At 45.3% G+C, this 24,132-nt stretch overlaps 1 protein-coding gene across 1 annotated transcript in view; it reads right to left on the bottom strand.

Annotated features, from left to right (window-relative positions):
* The window catches only part of LOC306826824 (nuclear receptor coactivator 2-like), a 47,176-nt gene extending 23,044 nt beyond the window's left edge, over positions 1-24,132 (bottom strand). Inside the window, exons 1-3 of the mRNA XM_079348369.1 lie at positions 23,954-24,132; positions 16,357-16,422; positions 842-952 (exon numbers count right to left, since the gene is read on the bottom strand). Coding sequence (XP_079204495.1) covers positions 842-933 — 92 coding nt within the window. The 5' untranslated portion in view covers positions 934-952; positions 16,357-16,422; positions 23,954-24,132. The remainder of the gene's footprint in view (positions 1-841; positions 953-16,356; positions 16,423-23,953) is intronic.

Raw genomic sequence — 24,132 nt, forward strand, 5'->3', positions numbered from 1 at the left:
GGAGGTCTGTTTTATCGTCTTGGAGCGAAACAGCTTTAACGCCACGTCACAAAAAACGTGTTTTTGTCCAGCTCTGATTCTGGTTCTGGTTCTTAGAGGTCCACTAAAACACGTGTAAAAAAAGAACAAACGGGTAACCAAGCAGGAGGACTTTCAATTAGGCGTCTTTTGTGCTCTCTTTTCTGATCTTTGTCAGCATCAGACAAATAAAGAGAAGGAACAAGATGAGCATTAAGACTCATTAGAAATGCTTTCATCAAATTGTTAAAAAAGCTTCATTTTGTGGGACAGCCTTCCCTCCGTCCTTTCAGAGATTATTTTTCCCTTTTGTGAAAGTCAGACATCCTCCCTCTTTAAAGCCTCATTACAACCTGACTCACAACATCTCTGTGTCCTCGCTTCAACTCCGTCCATCCTCACTGCAACCTTCACATATCCTCCCGGACGCCCAAAGAGCAGCGACTTGTAAGCTGTATAAACCATCGGCTGTCAAAAATGCTAGCGCAGCAGTTTTCTTCATCGACCTGCGAGGGCCTCGTCTCATTCCGCCCTCGCTCTCTCCTCCTCTTTGAGCTTTCGCCTCCGACTCCCTGACGTAAAAACACTAAAATTATCTTTGATTTAAATCATAAACATAAGAATATCTGAGTGTTGCTTTTTGTTTCGTTACCCAAATTGCACTGGGACAAAAATTTAAAACGGGAAAACAGGAAGCTGTCACTGGTCGAGCGTTCGTGTACAAGTCCCTCCTTCTTTCTCACACAGAATCTTCCTGAATATTTCCTGATGCTTCTCAGATCAGCTGACTCTGGGTGAAGCAGGATGGTTAGATTCTCCTCACCTTGGTCCCAGGAGGTCTGACTGACAGTCCTTCCTCTTCAGAGACTCTCCCCCTCTGGGGGGCTCCGGGGTGTTTCCCCCCCCACTACTCATCTTCAGCAAATATCAGCACCTGGAGAGCCAACAAGAAGAGACATTTGTATGATCAGAAGAACTCACAGAGGCGCCTGCTTGGGGGCCCCAGGCCAGTCGGGCCCCCCCCCCCAACGGCTGACACCTCAAAATGTTGACATTTTGCAACGACAGTAGGAAACCTCCCTAATCAGGCCCCATCAGTGAATATCAATGAAGAGTAGTTATCAGTATTCAGAAACGCTAGTTGTAGGGGCCTCCAATAAGTTTTTGCCTCAGGCCCCAACAGACCCCAGATTCGGCCCTTGTAAATCAACTTGTGGGGACGAATAAAGTTTTTTCTGGGTGAATCTTCTGGGTGTCACATTCACCCGTTCACACACTCTGGTGGCAGAGGCTGCTGTGTGTTGGGTCCAAACTGCCCATCAGTGCTAGAATATTCACACATGGCGTCGTAGCAGGAGCGATTCGTGGTTTCGTGTCCAACCAGGTCATTTTGACCTTTTGTTTGTAAGCACGCTGAAACAGAGGGCCTTAAAGTTACTTCAAAGAAACACAGCATTAGTTAGTCCTCTTAATAACATCAATGCACGTAGACATGTGTAATGTAGCAGAGCCTCGTCTACCATGCAGCACCAGTGTGCCTGATCATCGACGGCATGAAAAGCAGTGAGAAGCGTTCCCCTCTCCACCTCACAGCGTTGTTAAACGCATTATTCTGGCGGGAGAAATAATGCCATGGAGACGTACACAATCTGTCCGAATGGTGCATAATCAAACGGGGAGGGACTCGTGACTCACCAAACAAACAATGTACCATTGTGGTGCGCCTTGCGAGGCATAATGTGGGAGGCCCAGTGGGAATACAGTAAGTGTCAATAATTACTTGTGTTAGAAATTCATGTAGGCAATGCAGCGCCGTCGGCGATAAAACAACAGCCTTTTATGGACGTCCATATTCTGAGAGCCGAGTTCTCCTGGGAGAACACGAGAGACTAAAAGCATAGGTTGGTGGGGGATAAGCTGGCAGGGCCGGTTACAACATATGGTCTTAGAACTGCTCCCAGAAAAACGATCATTAAAACTTTGTCTCGTTGGGCCGAAACCAAAATTGGTTTGTCATCTCGACAAGATGGCTTCTTTAAAGAAATGTAAACGACTGAGTGAAACCCGGAGAGTGAGCAGAGCAGATGTAAGAGACGAGGTTTCATCTGCCCCCTCCTTGTTTACGCACTTCATTTAGGTGCTTGTTTTCGATGCTGCATTTCCATCGTTTTCTTTTTTATATGAATCGTGTGAACACGCCGATTCCCTCGGTTGCACGCGACCCCCCCCCAAAAAACTCCAAACTGGATATTTAAAGATTTATTTTTGGCGTTTTTATGCCTTTATTATAGAGGGAGGAAGGTGGATAGAGTCGGAAAGGGGGAGAGACATGCGGGAGATGGGCCACAGGCCGGACACGAACCCGGGCCGCCCGCGCGGCTACCGGCGACCCCCAAACTGGATATTTAATAAACGCAGTTGTTTAATCGACATGGGGAAAGACGACGTGGGTTCCAGGTTCTGAACGTTGGTTTTCGGTGACTTGGATGGCGCCGCCCTCTGTGACGGACGAGACTTCAAAGAGCTCGAAGTGAAAAAAGCCAGATTCATGTTTAACAGCCAAATCCAAATTGGTTTAAAGCCCGTGCAGTTTTAAACGACTTTGTCTGCATAATCCCGTTCTTTTAAAAAAATGACTTGAACGCAATGATTTTCTCAACTAAGCTGGTTACTGAGTCGAGGTTTAGAAAAAGTACAAGAGCAAACTGACAGATTATCTTCTCACGGGATTATCAATTCAAACTAGATTTGGTGCTTTTTTTTTGTTTTTTTTTGAATGTTACAAAGTCTAAACGTATGCACAGTATCACACAGGGAGAGGCCGTGTGAAAGAGGACGGTGGGCCAACATGTCACCTGACTGTTACATAACGCTCAGCAGATGAAGAAAAACAAGAGAGAGAGAGGGGGGATTAAAAGTCAACGAGAAAACAGAACTTTGTGGAAGAGGAATAAGTGAGTATGGGAAATGTAGTCTCAGTCCGTTTTAGATGAAGGTGTCACATCAGACAACGAGGTCTCAATGGAGGACAAAAGAAGGGAGAAGACGATGGACATCTGTTGCTCTGAATAATTAGGCCTGAGGAGGCAGGAGGATATGACCTAATTATAACAGGAGAGGAGAGAGGAGAGGAGAGGAGAGGAGGAGGAAAGGAGGAGAGGAGAGAAGGGAGGAGGAAATGAGAGAGGAGGAGAGAGGAGAGGGGAGGAAAGGAAAGGAGGAGAGGAGAGAAGGAGGAGGAAATGAGAGAGGAGGAGGAAAGGAGGAGAGAAGAGAGGAGAAGGGAGGAGGAAAGGAGGAGAGGAGGAAATGAGAGAGGAGAAGAGAAGAGAATAGGAGAGGAAAGGAGGAGAGGAGAAAAGAGAGGGGAGGAGGAAAGGAGGAGAGGGGAGGAGGAAAGGAGGAGAGGGGAGGAGGAAAGGAGGAGAGGGGAGGAGAGGAGGAGAGAGGAGATGAGAGGGGAGAAGAGAAGAGGAGGAGAGGAGAGGGGAGGAGGGAAGGAGGAGAGGAGGAAAGGTGAGGGGAGGACAGAGGAGAGAGGAGAGGGGAGGAGGAAAGGAGGAGAGAAGAAAATAGGAGAGGGGGGCTTTGTTAATTTATTTATCATCCCTTCTTATTGTCGGAGCAGGACGGCTCTCAGAGCAGCAGGACACTCTGACGGCTGCTCCGTCACTGATGTGCCAATAAATCCAACAAAGAAGAAGAAAACTAAAGTCTGTATCTACGAGGCAAAAAAAAAAAAAACAGCCTCTCTTCAAATCCAGAGGATATTTAAACCTTTATTACGGTAAGTGAGGATTATTTCACCCAATCAGACGACTCGTGTTGTTACATCACTGTTTATATCAGCCTGGAGACGCCATCGACATCATCGACATCATGAACCCAGAAGATGATGACTGCCAAGATAGATGTTTGAATCAAACACAGGAAGGTGCTTACAATTAAAACACACACACACACACACACACACACACACACACACAGCTGCTGAACTTCCAACCTTCATTATTTAAACATTTCAGTCGATGCCAGAAGCGGATACACATGTAACCACCCGTACAAACACTTGCATATGGAGAGACACATATGGCCACGCACACACACACACACACACACACACACTCACACTCACACTCACACTCACACACACACACACACACAATGAATTAACACTAATGTGGCCTGCGACAAAAGCCTCGGCCCGACACTAATGCGATCAGAGGAGCCAGGAGCTTCACAAAGTGAAGCCATTTAAAAACAATTTGAGCTGGGAGAGAAGAGACGAGGCCAGAGGGTCAAATCAGCCATTAAGGAATTAAAGCTCGACATCGATCACAGCCTGCTTATAGGTGGACTCCGTCTCCTATGGAAACCTGCACTTCTCCTACACTCTTTGTTTTGATTCTGTTTACCTGCACCAGGAAGCACTCAGGAAAGACGTACTGATCCAAAGACTGTATGAGCTGCTGCAGTCTGACTGCAACACGTCTGAATGGTCACTCTGAATTTAAACCACCGTCACAGCTGTTTTTAATCATGTCACATGTTGTCAGTTTCTGGCAGCATGATGATTTAACTCACTAAATGAAAAATATAGTTTTTTTTATACATTAAATATTCAAAATATAATTTCAGAGGAGTCATCAGACTCCTGACAAAAAGAGAATCTCTATAAGTTGTTTTCTCTCTGTGTAAAAAAAAAAAAAAAAGTTGTGTTGGATCTGAAACGTTTCTGTCCAATCAAACGTCTCAATCAGGAGTGGTGTGAGGTTAAACGCCGTCTTTGTCAGAGCGGTCTGTGAGGAGAGTGACGCTTCAGCTGTGAGAAACATCTTTTAATTTAATGATAATTTGTCCAGTTTGAACCTCGGACAGACAGAAGAAAGAAAAAAAAATTGAGAATTTTTCACACTTTTTAAAATATATACTATATATATATATATATATTCCAGGGACACTTTCACGACCCCATTGAAAACGGCTCTGCGACCCACTTTTGAGTCCCCGGTCCAGCAGTCGAGAAACAGAACAGTCTGAAGTCAAAGTAACTTCGGAGGCTTCGGATGGCCTAAAGGGGCCCCAAAGTACAAAGGCGGTTCAAATCTGACCTGGGCCCTTTTCTGCAAGTCATCTTCCACTCTCGCTTCCCGTCATTTCCTGTCTCTCTTCAGCTCTTTAGGAAATAAAAAAAAGGTGTAGTTCGGTGCGTTGAGCTGCAGCCATTCACAGCCTGTGTTGGTGAAACTCGGGAGGAGGATTTCTGCGCCTCTTAAAAACCATCGGACCACGTGGTAACTGAGGATCGTGTCCTTTGGTTCAACTACAAAACAATGTTGGAACAGTTCAAAGGTTGTGTTGGACTCTCATCACTGCACTTAATAGATGAAGACTTGGGCGACCACATGAGTGAGGGAATATCCCTTGAAATCTACTTCCTGTTACGGGTATGGTAAGTGTCAGGTTGGACGAGAGACGGGGAAACAAAGTAGTCCAACGTGGTTTAATGATGACGAGCTGTTAAAAATAATAAAGAGGCAGATTTTTTTTTTTTTTTTTTTAAAGGGTTGAGAAAATTACTAAAAAAAATAAAAATAAAAGCAGAAACACTGTAATGCCAGGGAATGGTTGAATTAATGGATGGGCAGACGTGACAATCACCATTTGCATGAAAGCCCAAACCTGATGGAATGATAGTAGTCATGGTGGTAAAGCACACTATGGGTTTGTTATTAAAGCCATGAGTCATCCTTTAGGCTTTAAACTGGCAGAATAATTCAGCTTGAAAAACTGACAGTGACCACGCAGGCTGACGTGTAACGACTGACGGCACACAATTAAAGCTAATGTGTGTTTGCAGGGACAAACACTCAATAACACCTTCCTGTTTACCTGACAGGCGTTGAATGTTAAAGGTCAGAGTTGTTATCAGAGTTCATGAAGGACGTTTTAAATCAATGTGGAGATAAATGTTTGTTTTTTTTACACTTTTATGCAACAAAAAACCTGCGTCATTACTTGTTTGTTAAATATTTCCAACGCCAGAGAAAGCCGCTACGACAGATGTTTGTCGTTGCCATGGAAACATCCGATGTCACGTCAAAGACCGCTAAGTGAGGAAGCAGACACTGCTACTGAAAGTTGGCGTACTGTCGCTGTATGCGCTGCTGTGGCGGCTGTAGGGACTGGGGTTAAACAGGGGCGCCTCTAAGTGCTGTCAGACGGGGCCCCATTAGGGAGGTTTCCTACTGTCATTGCAAAATTTGCACATTTTGAGGCAAAAATGTTGTCAGACGTTGGGGGCCCCCCCTACTGGCCTGGGGCCTCCAAGCAGTTGCCTGCTTTGCAAGAGACAAGCAGCACCTCTGGGGTTAGGGGCCGGAAGGTGACTGGTTCAAGTCCCGCCGTGGGCCGAGTCCCCTTGCGGGATTAATGAAGTCTATCTTCTTCTTCTCCTTTTTAAAAATGTCATACTCAGATAAATATTCTCAATTCTATGATTCCCCCCCCTGCTAGTCACCTCTTGTTATTGTTTTGAATAAGAGCCCCGTGGCCCCTTGAGCAGCTCTTAGTACACAAAGGTCACCGATGTCCGGTTGTATTGTGCTCTTGGCTGTTGGTTTCAGAGTAGCCTATCCTAGCCTTCGGTTCAGCCAAAGGTTGGCAACACCAACCAACAAAGCCAAATTGGATATATGACATAAGACGTGGGTGTTTCTTTTTAAACAAATGATTGGTTAAATAAAAATAAAAAAAATTGTAAAAGTTTGCATTATTTTGGAGAACTGACCTGTTCATTTCTGGAATCATTGGGAACGATAAGTAAACACAACGCTAGGAGTCTTCATACGGTGGAGAGTTAACCTCCTGTAATAAACAACAATGGACCAAATCAATAAAAGAGGAGGCTCATGTTTCGGCACCTCGAGGGTGTAAACATGACGGGTCCGACAGTGGTGACTGAGAGCTGGGACCCTCCTCCTTTTGCTGTCTAAGCTTCTGTCTAAGCCAGCGACTATCCCGTCACACACCAACATAAAGTGGATTTAATACCCTGCCGAGGATGGATTAAGAGCACCGGCTTCTCCCACACTGAAGGGCCTGCATCCTATCCCCATGTGAGCCGTGTGTTGGTGTGTGTCTGAGTGCATCTCGGTGCACCCACGTCAATATGTCCAATCTCTTTATGTACGTCTCTGCTGTTTGGTGCCGCGCCGGTGCTGCTCCGTGCCCGAGGCTCTGTGGTCGCTGGCTTACCGCCGTGTGCTGGGAACGACAAACCAGCCGGCTTTACATCGACATAATCTATTCTTCATCAAAATAACTCACACTGTAAAACGAGATCCGCTCTTAATTCCACAAACTGTCACAGAGTGAACATATAATCATGCAGCGAAGTTGTTGTTCTGCTGCTTCTACTGACGACACGGAGGCTCTTCAGTGCTACGTAGCTGTATGAAATGAAGCCACAGAAAAAAGGACAACGCTGCCTTGACGTTTGCTTTCCGACCTCCAATCTTCACATCGAGAGGTTTGGCAGATTTCCTTCGAAGAACTTGTTTATTTCAGAGACAGCGAGCTTTTTTACTTTTCACCTGAAACTGAGAAAGGCTGTGACCTCGATGCCTTTTTAAAAAAAAATTCAGATCCATATGTCAACAGTGTGATACGATATGACACAACAAGACAATAGGACACGATGCAACACGGCACGTTACGATAAAATATGATACATCACAACAAGACAGGATACGACACGTTACGATAAAATACAACACAACAAGACAGGATACGATATGACACGTTACGATAAAATACATCACAACAAGACAGGATACGACACGTTACGATAAAATACATCACAACAAGACAGGATACGATACAACACGTTACGATAAAATACAACACAACAAGACAGGATACGATACGACACGTTACGATAAAATACATCACAACAAGACAGGATACGACACGTTACGATAAAATACATCACAACAAGACAGGATACGATACAACACGTTACGATAAAATACATCACAACAAGACAGGATACGATACAACACGTTACGATAAAATACATCACAACAAGGCAGGATACGACACGTTACGATAAAATACATCACAACAAGACAGGATACGATACAACACGTTACGATAAAATACATCACAACAAGACAGGATACGATACAACACGTTACGATAAAATACATCACAACAAGGCAGGATACGATACGTTACGATAAAATACAACACAACAAGACAGGATACGATACAACACGTTACGATAAAATACATCACAACAAGACAGGATACGATACGTTACGATAAAATACAACACAACAAGACAGGATACGATACGACACGATAAAATACAACACAACAAGACAGGATACGATATGACACGTTACGATAAAATACAACACAACAAGACAGGATACGACACGTTACGATAAAATACAACACAACAAGACAGGATACGATATGACACGTTACGATAAAATACAACACAACAAGACAGGACACGACACGACACGTTACGATAAAATACAACACAACAAGACAGGATACGATACGTTACGATAAAATACAACACAACAAGACAGGATACGATACGACACGATAAAATACATCACAACAAGACAGGATACGATACGACACGTTACGATAAAATACATCACAACAAGACAGGATACGACACGTTACGATAAAATACAACACAACAAGACAGGATACGATACGACACGATAAAATACAACACAACAAGACAGGATACGATACGACACGATAAAATACAACACAACAAGACAGGATACGATACGACACGTTACGATAAAATACAACACAACAAGACAGGATACGACACGTTACGATAAAATACAACACAACAAGACAGGATACGATACGTTACGATGAAATACAACACAACAAGCTCGTTACGATAAATATGACACAATACGACACAACATGACAGGAGTTGATATGAAACAACACGAAACGACATGACACGATACGAACGATATGATAAAACATGACAGACACAATGCGACAAAGCACGTTACGATAAAATACGAACATGACATGATACATAACACCAATTAACGCTTACTTCAAGGTGCTGGTCAGTTAGTTTTCTTTGCAGCCACGTACATGAGTATAATAAGTATGGTTACTGTTTTGTGTTGCTTTATTAAAAACATGTTATTGTTACGCTGGTCTTTTTTTTGCTGCATTTTTTGATTGGACTGTCTTTATTACTGTTTAACAATGTGAGTGCTTGCGGCTTCTATGAGTGTCTGTCCACTGTGAACTCTAAAGTGAAACCTAATATTGAGGCTTTATGACCATCATATCTCTAAACTCTACACATAGTTCCCTTCCATGTTGAATTTTGAGACCTGCAGTTGTAAAGTGGTCGATCAATTTCATGACCTAGATCTACAAACTAGTCGTTGCGGTACCAAAACAGATGCCGTTTAAGGCAATCCTGGTCCTTTCTTCTACTTCTTTTTTTTTTTTTTCCCTGAATTGTTGTCAAAGTTTCCAAAGAGTCCTGACACCAACACGCTGGAACTGAAAGCAAACGTCCTCCTGTGTGCTGTGAAATGAGGAGCTGTAAAAGTCAAGCTGTGCACATTGACCCACTTCAGGCCCGGGCCCCCCCCTCCCTCGACTTCAACCTTCCCTCGTCTCCACACACACAGACTAATTAGTTTTTAAATGACATTATAAGCCACAGTTTGATCGGTGGAGTGTCACATCTTTTCTGTTTCTGTCTTATAATTCAACTGTTGGACATCCATTTTTGAGTGTTTCTGAAAAAAGCTCCTTTTCCGGAGATATCGAAGCACACCCTGGATATCTTTGGAGATGGTCTTTGTTTTCATTCTCGCGCCGTGTTCGTGTTGTTTTTGTATGTTGCGAATTTGAAATTGTAAAAACAACTTTGTGCGGTACTTCGCTTCCTGATCAAAACTCAGAGAATCCACCAGAAATGACTCGCTTTTGAAAACGCTTTTGTGTCTGACTCCATTTGAAAACAAACTAATTATAATAAATAGAGAACAACATTTACACGCTCAGCTGTGTATTAACACTGAGTCAAAACAATGATCATGTTATTTTCAGAGAGCGGAGGTTGTTATCAGCAGGCAGCAGCTCATTACCCTGCATGTGCAGCTTCATGTCATGTTGGAGCCCGATCGATTATAGACACGGATCAATAACATCGAACATGCCAGCTAGGAAGCTAAGTGAAATGAGAGCATGCTCTCACACACACACACACACACACACACACACACACCCACACACGACAAATACAATGCACCAGATGTTAAATAATTTGCATATAGACTATCACTCACTCCTGCTCTCTCACACACACACACACACACACACACACACAGAGAGAGAGAGAGAGCGTGTTGCCTTGGAGCTACATTAAACACAGTAAAAGGACGTCAAACCAGCAGAATAACAAACAACTGAAAGCACCAGGACCTCCGTTCATGTGATGGGCTGAGTCCAGAAAGCAGCAGAGGTACCTAACGTGTGTGTGTGTGTGTGTGTGTGTGTGTGTGTGTGTGTGTGCTGACCTCGACCATCGTGCAGGACAGAGGACGGAAAAAATGTCTTCAGATCCCGCTGACCCGGTGTTAAAAGTTTGACCCGTTCTTTATTTTAACTTCACTTTTCCACCTTCTCGTCTTCTCTGGACCCGTCCAGCGTGAACAGAGAGGAGGAGGAGGAGGAGGCGGGGTCAGAGAGGAGGAGGCGGGGTCAGAGCGGCGTTTACTGTCACTGACAGTTTGCTCTCTCATCATCACCTGGTGTTGAGCTGCACTCGTCCATCACTGGGCCAAAGGCAACCAAACACAACCTGATCCTCACACATCTGCAGAGCCTTTCACTTCCTCGACGACCAAAGTTCATTAATCAGAACGCCACCTCACATATGTCAGCCGGTGTTGGTTCTGCTGAACTTAAAGTCCAAACTCAAACTGGCGAGGGTGAACGTTGTCACCATGGTGCAGTTTTGAGGAACAAACCGTCTGTTGACGTGGGGTCTGTTGAAACTTTAATTTCCTTCAGGAGCTGCCTTAAAACTTTGCTATTCACACGTGCCTCTGGCTGCTTGCTTAGCTGTGTGTGTGTGTGTGTGTGTGTGTGTGTGTGTGTGTGTGTGTGTTGAATGGTTGCAGGGTCCTGTGTGTGTTCTCTTCAGCACGTCGAGTTGACGTGTGAAATGTGCTCTACGAGTCAAAGTGAATTAAAGCTCCTGCCACTTTAGGTGGAAATGTGACTTTAAATTGTTCTTCCTTTTTTTTTTTTTTTTCCCCAGCGCCGGTTGCCACGGCGATGTCACAATAACCAGCATTTTGTAAAGCAGTGTTGCAACCTTCTTTTTCCACCGAGACAAACAAATACTACAGCAGTGTGTAAGGGCGACGGTGAACCGGGTACCAACGGATGAATTTAAACACAAAGTGAAAGTAAAAACACGGACGCCTTCCGTCGCTCTACTGGCCTGCAGGTCAAACTTGAACCTCATGCTTCCGACTGATTGCCTTATCTGCTTTTCATCGCCGCCGCTGCCGCCGCTCGTGAACAGCGTGAACATTTACATACAGTCACAGCTGCAAAAATGCTACGTGGTCACATGACTGAAAAGTTTCAAAAGTCTCGAGCGAACGAGGAAAAAAAAAAAGTCTGTGACTGAGTTCTGTCACATGGAGCCGGATCGTTCTGGAGGAAATGTACTTTTTTGCACAAGAAGAACTTCTGAAGTGTCACACACACACACACACACACACACACACACACACACACACACACACACACACACACACACACCCCTCTGTACTGTACATACTTCCTTCTGAATGAGCTTGAACAACAGTTGTTATTGAAGCAAAGCACACTGGGTAAACAGTCGACTGGTTAGACCTCAGGTGACAGAGCAGCTACAGGCCTGCTGACTGCGCACTCTGCCTGTTCGTGTGTGTGTGTGTGTGTGTGTGTGTGACCAGTCAGTCATAACCACTCCCCCCTGACACACACACACACACACACGCACACACACACACACACACAGAGAGAGTCTCAAAACCACAATAATACATGACAGCTCAAAGTCCAGGTCTGACTAAGACGGTCATGCAACTGAAAGCATCAAACTCGCCTCGCTGACACCTCTGACACGTTCACAGTTTACAGAGGACGCACACGTCCGTGTCTTATTCGTCTTCATAATGAGGCTGACAGTCAAAGCAACGAATGTCCCCGACAGGTTAGAATCAGAGAGAGTAAAGCTTGGACCCAAACTAAAGCAAAGAAAACGAGCAGCTCTCTCCTCTCACACGTCTATGAATGTTTGTTTACAGCACGGAGATGTTCAGGCTGTCTGTGACGCTCACGTCACCCAGGTGACTTCAAACTCTCGTCCGCTCTGTGAGGAAGGAACACGAGTTAGCCCGATGGTCACTCACCTCTGCTTTGGTGAAAACCAGTCCATAACCAGTCCAAAGCCGGCTGACCATCCCATACCGGCCCGGGGTTGACACACTGGTTTTTCCACACCATGCAACACCAGTCCAACACGGCACAACAAACAAACACACACACACACGTACACGCACACACTCCTTTTCTGGTTCCTCTCTTTTCTCTGTGCCAGATTACCTCCCTGTGTGTGTGTGTGTGTGTGTGTGAGTGTGTGTGTGTGTGTGTGTGTCATCTGCGTCTAATGACAGCTGACTAACTACATGCCACAAATCCTCTCTCTCTCTCTCTCTCTCTCTCTCTCTCTCTCTCTCTCTGTCCCCTCCCCCATCACTTAGGCACACACACAATTACACACTCCTCCCTTTCTCCTCCCACAACACACACACACACACACACACACACTCCTCCCTCCTATTAGCCAATGTGCAGGGGAAAAAAAACCCTCTCTGTGGCTCTCCCTCCCACAGATTGTCAGTTACTGAATGATTTACATGACCTGTTGTTCTGTATTTTCAGCTCCTTCGATAAAGCAGATTATTCATATAGTGTGACTGTGACCGGTTTAGTTTACGCAACTTCGATCCTTTCTCTATTTAAAAAACTGGTTTTCTTTTTTAAGATGGTTTTAAAAAACATAAAGTTTATTCACTCGTCTCTCAGTTTGTAAGGTCGACTGCTCGGCGGCTCAAAACAACAAAACACACATTTAAAAAAAAAAAAATCGGACTGAAGCAAGGAATCATGGGAGTTGTGGTCTCCAGAGAAGCTCTGGCTCTGTGCGCTCGGGAAGCCTTTTTTTGCACGTTCCGTCCCGTTTCCATGACAACGGCCGCCGTTGTTTTGAGCGACTCTCCCCTCGCTTTGATTCAACGATTAAAAACGTGAGCGTTTATTTCACCCCCCCCCCCCCCGATTTAAAACACGGAGCGAAGAGGACGCGGGCGCAAGATTCGATCCGAAGGCCGCAAATCCGCAGATTCTGTTCTTTTTTTTGGGGCTTCAGAAATCTAATTGATCTAAATGTTTAAAAAAAAAAAATGTGTCAAACCAGACTTTTCTCCAGCTCATCCTTCCATTGTTTTTTTTCATTTAGCATTTAGCATTTTAGCACTGTCATTGTCTGTAGCATGAACTCTTTACTGGAAACTGGGGGGGGGGGGGGGGGGGGTCTAGACTGAAAAAAATAACCTCACACCACAGACGGTGGCGTCCATGTATTGTTGTCGTATTTAGAGTGACGCGTTGCCGACACAGGAGGAAGCAGAGCGTCACCGCAGCAGCGACTTGAGTCATCGCTCCTTCAGTTTCATTTCTCTCTGCGACGTCGGAAAGAAAACACACTTTCACCTCAAAACAGAGAGACGACCGTTCCCCTCCTGAAACATCTGAAACAATAACTTATTACTCTGCTTCAGTCCCGCTCTGAGTAGCAGGATTTTCAAAATAAAATACTGGAGGAATTTTTTTTTTTTTAAAAACTCAAACTTGAACCACCACGAGCTGCAGCTCGTCGGCGTATTTTTCTTGAGGTTGTTCGCGAGCTTGTAACCAGTCATCATGTGTTGGTTGCCATTGGATACGGGGGGGGGGGGGGGGGGGGGGGGGGGGGACGGACGTCAGACGGACTTCGCTGTGTCGGATGAATGTATGGAAAAAAAAAAAACGTGCAGAGCCAATGAGCCGCCACGACATGACGGAAGCTTTACTGTTGCCGTGGAAACACAGGATGTTAAGGCCCTAACGCACCGAGGAGATCGTCGGCAGTCAGCACTCGTTGGACCGGTGGTCGCCCTGCTGTAGTTTTTGCAGCGTGTCCGAGTGCGTTTTTGTCTGATTCGACATGTGGTCGGCGGTCGGTGAGAGGAGTCCCTCTGATTGGCTGTTCGGGTTAGTTCAGAGGTTTCATTCATCTCCTGCTCTTCTCACATTTACAGCCTATGCTGAAGGAAAGCGTCAAGAACACGCCGCTGTAGTCTCGTTTTTCTTGTTTCCCCGACAACGCCAACGCCATTTTTTTACTTTTAAATTCAGATCTTATTCTCCATTATTAGGTGACAGATGATACGAGCGGCGAGCGAGAGTTCTCGTATCACCTCGTTCGGGGGTCTTTGTTCTCGTGTAACGTTCTGGCCCGAGACGCCCGCCCCCACCCTTTGCTTCTCTGCCGTGCGTCAGAGCGTTCACGCCAAAGACCCCGCCGCTGCAGGAAGCGTGAGAGCTGCTGCTGAAAGCTGTCGGACTGTTGCTGTTTGCGTGCTGCTGTGACGAATGGATGACTAATTATGACTATTCTCTCATTTCCTGTTGTTGTGTTGTTCCATCCTACACCTTCAGATTTTCATCAGTTCTCACAGACACACATCTTCATCTATCTATGTGTCCATCCAGCTAGCTTTGCTAAAGCTAACTCTTCATCTGGCGGTTGGTTTTAGTTCTCTCTAAGAGTATCGACGGAATAAGATTTATTAATTTTTTTATTAGCGATGAAGGACAATATAATAATTCAATATTTTTTTATTACATCTATGAGTTTGCCGTCCTGACAAGACGAGTCGTCCACAATTTCAACTGTTGTCCATGAAGTGTCAAACTCCTGAGGACCGTTCAGAATATCCACAGAGCTTTTATTTTGAAAGCGTTGGACCAGATCAATGCGTCACAACTGTTAGATAGATAGATAGATAGATAGATAGATAGATAGATAGATAGATAGATAGATAGATAGATAGATAGATAGATAGATAGATAGATAGATAGATAGATAGATAGATAGATAGATAGATAGATAGATAGATAGATACTTTATTGATCCCGAGGGAAATTCAAGGAAACAAGAGTGTCTTTATCCGTGCAGACAAACCTCCTTACACCCTTTAAAAGAGAGACATGTTAGAGAACATGGACGGAAGAAAAACGGAGGAGAGAAAAAAGCTGACGTGAAAACACGATTTCATAATAAAATGTTGAATAGTCAGCGAGAGAGCGAGAGAGGGCGAGAGAGAGAGAGAGAGAGAGAGAGGCTGTTACTGTGCATGCAGGACTCACATAATAAGCCTCTTCCCTGTCTTCATAATAAGCCTCCCCCCTCCTCCCTTCCCCTCACACACACACACACACACACACACACACACTTAATGAGACAGCAGAAAACACAAGCGAAAGTGTGAGAGAGAGAGAGAGAGAGAACAAAAGAGAGAGAGTAGAGAGAGAGAGAATGGTAATTTTAAAATGACAAAAGCTGTAAGTGCTGGTGGAAGCAGCTGTGCATCACAGGTCACACACACACACACACACACACACACACACACTTTGTCAGACGAGCTGTGTCATTTAAACGCACCACCACGAGCGCGTGTTCCTTTCTTTCACTTTCACGTCGTCGTGCTCGATTCGTCGTTTTAACGCTCCGCTCTACGAACTGCGGCAGGATTTATCCACCTTTGACCTTTGACCTGAACGTTGTCACACTCGGGTCATAAAGTCTTCCTCCTTCCTGCTCCTCTACCTGTCTTTGGTTTTACTCAATGTTGAAGTGAAGAACTTTTTGTCCCTGTATGTGGAAATAAAAAAAGATTCTGGTGTCGAGCAGTTCGGTGACCCGTTTAATCCAAAAACAGCGAAGAAGAAGACTTTGGGAAGTGGCTGAACTTTTAGAGGAAACGCTGTGCACGTCGGGTATGATGGATGTGACCTTGTCCGACACGTGGGACAGGCAGGAACCGTGGGGAGTGCAGGTCGTCATGGTAACATCGTCGACATTTTTCCACCAGGACCAGAAGAGTCAAAGTGTTTCGCTTTTGAATTAGCGAGCGTGCATTAAAACATTTTACTCACCTGGCGTGCAAAGCATCCTGGGAAAACGTCCACAAAGTGTTGCCGTGTGACATCATCCAGTGGTCTCTGGAAGACAGGGACACAAGGACAGAGGTTAAGCACCCTGTTTTTATACGCCTCCTTCCTGCTCGGCCAATGAGAGGCTGACGTCATGCTACCAAGCCGCATCAGGTGTAGGCGTAACCTGCAGAGTACTTCAGCTTGGTCTCGGGCCCAATCCCAGACACCGCAGAAGTCTACTACACATCCCATCATGCATCACTTCCACTAGTGTCTCAACTCCATCAGGGAGGATTTCTCCATCCTGCTGTCGGGGCCTCACGTCGCCCTTCGAGGTCACGAGGACGTCACGATGGAGTCCGGTGGCCAAACATTTACACGTCGTCATCCAGCACGACAAAGATCAAACGTTCCTGTCGTTGATTTTTTTTTATTTTTTACAGCGTGCAGTCAGGGAGAAGAATTTTACTGTAAAAAAAAATAGAAATCACACCCGGCGTTCTGCTGGACGTCTCACTCTTCTCTCGCCCACAAAAACAAGAGAACCTGCTGCTTTTCCCAGACACTGACCCCGCCTGCGAGGACCAATCAGAGACTTCTCCGGGCCTCGTCACGCTGTGAGGCCGACCCGGGCCAGCGTGGTGCTGGTCCAGGTTCACAGGGTTCCCACTGGCTTCACCACTCACGTTTACTGAAGTCACATTTTTACGCAACAATTCCTCCGGCTGTACCTGAGCAGCTCGACTCGCTCTCTTCTCTCTGACAATGATTAACACCATGTTCCCTTTAAAAAAAACAACAACAACAAGCGTCTACTTTTAAACGCGGCGTTGCGGACTGACCACACGTTGAGGAATGTTTTCAGGACACATCACAGGTCACATGACGTCCCTGAAATCACAGCGCCTCTCCCAACTCCTCTTCTTCCTGTCACTCTGTTAATCTAACAATGACTCGAATATTTAGCTTGTCATGTAGCGTAGCTCGATGTTGCTTTTATGGACGTCTCTGAGTCGCCTGAACGCCACTTACCAGATTCTTCGCCACGCTGCGAGATCTGCAGCGCACATTTGGACGGGGACACGGGCGACCTTGTTGTCCTGAAGTTTTAGTTTTTATATCGTTAAGATTTATACATTTCCAGACTTATGAAGAAGAGACACACACCGTGCTCTGTTTAGATACTACAGCAAGGGACACGTTCTGTAGTCAAGACCAGACTAACCAAGACCAAGACATACACCGAGACCTGAGGCAAGATCAGGACCAGGACCAGGACCAGGACCAGGACCAGGACTCGGGTCTCTGTCCTTAATATATCAAACTTCTTCTTTTACGAAAAAGTCGTAAAAGAAGAAGGGAGTTTTTTTGGGCTGCGGCCAAATTCTCCAACATCTGATGGCTCCTCCCTCTGCTGTGTGTGTGTGTGTGTGTGTGTGTGTGTGTGTGTGTGTGACAGCCGCCCTCTCAGTCATTTGTTCTGTACGGACTGAGTCGACACAACACTTCATAATGCACCTGCCACCACTGAGAGATAGCTGCACATGTGTTCATGTGTCAGAGTGTGTCAGCGCGTGTGTGTGTGTGTGTGTGTGTGTGTGTGTGTGTGTGTGTGTGTGTGTGTGTGTGTGTGTGTGTGTGTGTGGGAGGGGATGGACGGACAACTGCTTGGTGTATTGCACGAGCACACATGTTGTTATTCTCCCTGCGTGTGTGTGTGTGTGTGTGTGTGTGTGTGTGTGTGATTCAGCTCTGTGAGAGCTGCTGACGAGCTTCGTCAGGACTCATATTCTCATGAAAACTCTCGGAGAAGCGAGTCATGGGATGCTGTTTTTAGTTGTCGGAGGTAAAAACAAGAAGAAAAGAGTGAATGAACGAGGGGGGGGGGGGGGCTGCACAGCTCAGTCTTTAATCTGTCAATAGAAGAAGACTCTGGAGGCTACATTCGGCGCCCCGTGTACAGAGCTAATAGTTTCTGACGCAGCGACTTTTAGTTTGAATCTGACCTCTGACCTTTGCCCCACTCTCCCTCTCCAAACACTTCCTGTCTGTCCTCAGCTGTCCCATCCAATAAAAGGTCAAATCAGATCTTTTTTTTTCGACCGTGGAGACAGAGATCAAGAGGGCGCGTGACCTCCCTCCCTCCTCACAGGTTTGTACTCGAGTCCAGACTGTCCGCTTGTCTGTCGAGGTTTGGTTCCGACTCCTCCCTCGTGACAATCAGAGCCAATCAAAAGAGGACGCGTGGTGTTCTGTTAGCTGTCCTCTGACCTCCGAGGCCTCGCAGCACGCTCCAGATGTGTGATCCTGGATCCGACACATCACAATAAACAGCCGCGGTGCGTCTGCACGTTCAGGCTAATCCTGACCGTGTGGCGTGAAACGAGGGATCAGGCTACGTCCTGGACAAATCAAAACCCAGCATTAATAAACACCAGAACTCCTCCCTGCTGTCGTCTTCGCAGCGGAGTCCACAAAGCGCCACAATCGGCTCTGGCCGCGGCCTGCGTTTGCTCTGCACAAGCTCGTTATGCTATTAGCTTGTATTAGCGGGCAGGACGACCCGTGGACTCTCTCACAGCGCCGGGAGCATTACAGCCGCTCTCCACTCCAGCTAACCAAATTAGCACTCGTTATGCAACGCCGCTGGACGTGAACCCTGAGAGGCTTCCATCGCGCTTCTTATTCCGAGGAGACGACTTCAAGGCCGGCGCCGCACGCTGACGATGTTTCATATCACGAGTGGTGAATCAACCCGCCAATCAGCCAGTGGAGCTTTTTTTTTTTTTTTTTTTAAAGTTTATCTTTGGGTTTATTTTAGAGATAGGACAGTGGGATTTGAACCCTGGCTGCACGCTTCGGCAACCCGGGCGTCCGCATGTGGGGTGCACACACACACACACACACACAGTAACCACTGGACTAACAGCTCCCCAACACATCTGTAGCTGCCCCGGCGGCTGAGATAACAGAGCGGCACGTTTTAGTGCGTCGATCAGCGTTTGAAGATTTCCACGTCCGTCTCAGGAACTCTGACAGAACTCGACCTCGCCGTCCTCAGAGAGCCGCGAGGCAGCAGGTGCTGTGCATACATGTGTGCTCTCACACGTCCTGCACAAAGCCTTGTTTATTATTGATATACTGATGTGTACACACCAGGGTCAACAGGATCAGGAGACGCACGCTCATTGTACACGGTTCACTCTGAGGAGGATTTGAATCCATTTCTTTAGATTTGCTCATTTTAATGCTCCTAATGGTTCCTTTAAATCACACATGTTAAAGTCCTGCATGTTAAATCCTGGTTCAGATATTACTCAGTCCAGGGGCCTTTCTAACCTCTGTTGAGGCCCTATAGGCAAAAAATGCTTTTGGGGGCCCCTTCAACGAGCGTTCATCACCTGCATGATAATTCCTCTTCAGTTTGATCGGTCGACTTTCAGAGATTTCAGATGTTTTTTGTGTGCGGCTAGCAGCTCCGAGCAGTCGAGTTTAAAATCTTCCAACTTCTAAAGGAAGGCGCTCCTGTTTTGACCCGACTCCTCCTCATGGCTAACGTGCAACAGAGCCGTGAATGTTCATTAAATACTGTGTGCTGTCACGCCACGACCCCGACGTGGGAAAGACGTTCTCGCAGGTTCAAATGTCTCTTAATAAAACAAGTCGACCTGTCAATCAAATGTGAGAATTTAAGAACAGAAAGTGACGTCGAGTGCGTCGCGGGTCACACAAAGAAAACATGAGGCTGTCTTCGTCTGGATGCATTTAGCTGAGAGAATATTACAGTAATTACGGTACTTAGGCGCTGCATGAGGCTTTGAGAGGAGTCGTGACTGTGTGGCGTGTGTGTGTGTGTGTGTGTGTGTGTGTGTGTGTGTGTGTGTGTGTGTGTGCAGGTTAATTAGAGCACTTGGTCTCAGGAGGATCAGACCTGGAAGACGACTGTCTCTGCTACGTGACAGAGAGCCAGGTGGCAGCGAGTGTGTGTGTGTGTGTGTGTGTGTCTGATAAGTTGGTGGCGGTGAGATGAGCCAGACAGAAACAAACACAGCTGAGAAGCACACACACACACACACACACACACACACACACACCTTGGTAAACAGTAAACATACAGATGAAGTGGCTGAGTGTGGATCAGAAACTAAAAGAAGTTTGGACTCTTCCTGTAAGGCGCCTCGTATTCACACACAGCTGTTCTGACCTCCTGCATGTAGTCAAGCTTTAAATCATGTTTCACCACCTCTCAATGAGCCAGCGACTGAAAACACAAATAAACACACAACTAAGAGTCCAGAAAGAAACAGCGTCCCTTTAAAGTTAAAAACCTGTGAGCTCCCGTCAGACCACATCGGTCCACGTTCGACTTCACAGACTCTAAAGACGTCAGAGTGACATCACCTGAAGGTCGTGTTCGAACAGCACGATCAGACGATCCTTCACCACGATGCATCCCTCAAATATCCACGGCTGTGCTTGGTGCGTCTCAGGTTTGATTTATTTTTTATTTTTTTTCAGACTCTCTGAATCTTGTTGTTAACCTAAAACACTCACACAAACATGAATGCACTACACTGCATACTCAGGCACAGGAAGTGGAGCAAAGGAGCGAGGGTGTGATGTGACGATGATGATGATGATGATGAAGCATGCACCAGCTCGATGGCCTTTGTGTTACTTTTCTCTGGCTTTGCTTGCTGAGGATCAAAACCTGGTGGAAAACCTGCTGTGGAGTGCTGCACAGTCAAGCCTCTGCCCTTCCTCCTCCTCCTCCTCCTCCTCCTCCTCCTCCTCCTCTCTCTGTTTCTGCTGCTGCGGCTGCTGTCATTGGTCAGGGCATTATTTGAGCCCTCACGTGGTTTAGTGAATTCAAGCTACTAAGAATCCCTCAGTGGGCAAGCAGCCAATCTCATGTTAAGATCTTGGTCTTAAATACATTCCTTGCACTCTTGCTGCAGCACTGTGAAGTAGTTTTGGCACTGAAAGGACATTTAACCCGCTAAATAACAACCCCGGGTGCATTAAAGCCGGGGTAATAAAAATATAATTGTTTGATTAGATACTGATATAGTGCTGTGCAGCTGATCTGTGTGGATGTATGAACAACGTGAAAAGGCCCCCCAAAAAAAACCTGCAAGAAAACAGTACGGAACATACTTCACAAAAAAGGGGGGATAAACACAGAACCTGGCAACCCGTATGTGTCGCAATCCATTTCAAAGTTCACTTTGGGGTGCAGGAAAAGAGCAAATAAGCTAAAAAAAAAAAAAAAAAAAAAAAAAAAAAAAGGAAAAGAATGGCGAGTCCTGCCCTCAAAGATAACACATCCAGAGGAGTCCGATGGCACCTGTCACGTAGGCAAACTTACAGGTTCTCTGCACTAACATACCGGCACACAACAGCAAACAGACAAACCAGCACAACAGCAAATAAGGACTGAATTCCTGACGCTGCCCTGCGTCGGCCTACCTCGCCGTCAGACAATAGAATTAAACTGCTCCGCTTCTCTGCTGGCTTTAAACTTGTGTAGCACATTAAGTTACAGCCCTGCAGCCTTTCCCATGCAGCGCTGATCCTGCACACAAAAGGAGGGACGTTAAGAGTGCATGCTCGTCGCTGTTCACTCAAAGACACACATTAAAAATGCATTTTAATACGACGTGGACCCTTGACCAAAAGAGAAGATTATGAAGCAGCTTTATCCACCTTACAGACTCAGGCCTCCTTTACAAGAACATTTCTATGTGTTGGGAAAAAAACGTATTTCACATCTATTGTTGCCCTGCCCTCATTTCTGCACCTTCTTTTTTTTCAAGCATGCTGCATTGTGTTTCACCTGTTTTTATTCCCAGTCGGCTTGGTTTCATTGGGATGGTGTGTTAGTTGACAATACTTTGTTTTGGGGTTTCTTTAGGATGAAAATTAATTATTGATGATGCATTTTATGATCACAACTTGGTCAGGTAAAAACAATAAAATAAAAACATTTCTAGAAGTGTTTCTTATTTCAACACTGCCAAAGGGTGATATGTAAATGTGTCAAGATGACAAGAATGAAGCATAACTGGAACAGAAATTGGTCAATTTCCCTTTCAAAATAAAAGACAAAAAAACATTTAGAAAACTAGAATAAAAACTCTGATATTCAATGTCATATGAGTGAATATTGTGATTATTCGATTATTAAATGCACTAGAAGTTGACACATAAAAACTTGTAACACCTTCAAAATAAGGGTCGAGATGATTCTGTTGGTTTGGGGGTCAGTAAACCATAACACGGTTAGTTTTTTTACACTGAAAAGTAAATAGTCCAATTCTGGCTCAACCTGTTGGTCTGTTATTTCTTATCCAACAACTGTGTCCAGTTTGTTTTTCACTGTGAGTAATTTGTTTGTAAAATTGTCTGAGTATTCTGTGCGTTTTATTCTGATCAAATGTTCCCGTTATTGTAAATATGGAAAGTTTTTATCTTTCTTCCTTTTTTGTCGTTAGTACCTTCTTTAGGACTGTACATGAAATTTTGCTAATTCTTTACATGACTGTAAATTGGCATTTACAGGATGCTATTTATTTATATATTGATCATTGTGCACTGTATTAATTAACAAATAACATAAAGAAATACAGTAAACCCAACATATTTCACAATTCTGGGGTAAATATGAGCATGTGTGTTCCAGCGCAAAATAATGTCAGCAAATAATCCTCGGACGAAGCCCACGCCAGCACGCCTTCTTTCAGTGCGAAGGACTGACTGTGTCTCAGGACACAAAAAAACGTGTGTAATGTAGAAAGTTTGAAATGTTTTTGAGAACCATGCATGCTAATATGATTAAACAATTAGAAGTAAATACGAGTTTTATTTTGGCACAGTAAACCGGAAACGGTAGGGATAGACTATTTCCGCTTAAAGCTTCCTTCAGCTCGGTTGAGGAAGTCCGAGTAAATATCAACACTGAATAAGTCACATGTTATACTGTAAAAATTAAAACATGTGTTGACCTCATTCACATAAACACCTTTAAAACTAAACACGGCGTCAAACAAATAAAATACAATAAAATATCAAACTTTAACAACAAAACAAAGACGGAACAGGAGTGTTGCTAACGCAGCGCTTCGTCGTCCACATCAGGAAGCCCAACTGTTAAAGTTACACGAAGAAAAGTAGCTTCTTCTCTTTTTTATTTTTATTTTTCATTTTACAGTTGTTTTTATAAACCGTGTTGCTAGGTAGAATTTCGCCCGAATGTTCGGTTGTTGTGGCAACCGTCAAGTGTCCCGATGTCAGCCACAGCGCCTCACTAAATAAAAACATAAAAAACCTGCACGACAGGTCAAATTAAAACCTTCTTTTCGAGACTAAATGACTTAATATTATCCTTTATTTTCCACACATATATACCAATTAATAGAATAACGGTCATGTGACGTTAACGGTTACGTCTGTGAAGTCAAGTGAGTTAACCTCGATGTTAACAGGCGCTGTGACTTTACACACGTTATTTCTTTACATGGGGGGGGAGAGGGGGAGGTGATGAGAAGGATATGAGGTGGTGGGAGGGGGGGCGTCAGGAGAATGACAGGAAACTTACCTGAGAGAGTTGAGGAGCCGTGTTGGTGCGAGCGAGCCCGGATGTGTCGGTCAGCAGGACGGAGCGGCGGCAGCAGCAGCAGCGTCCAGGGCCGGAGCCGCCATGTTCCTGTGGCTCAGAGGCTCCTCGGCTGTTTATCTTTACCAGTAGACCCCCCCCCCTTCCCCTTCCCCTCCTCC

The sequence above is a fragment of the Symphodus melops genome, assembly GCF_947650265.1.
Source record: "Symphodus melops genome assembly, chromosome: 7".
Lineage (NCBI taxonomy): Eukaryota > Metazoa > Chordata > Actinopteri > Labriformes > Labridae > Symphodus > Symphodus melops.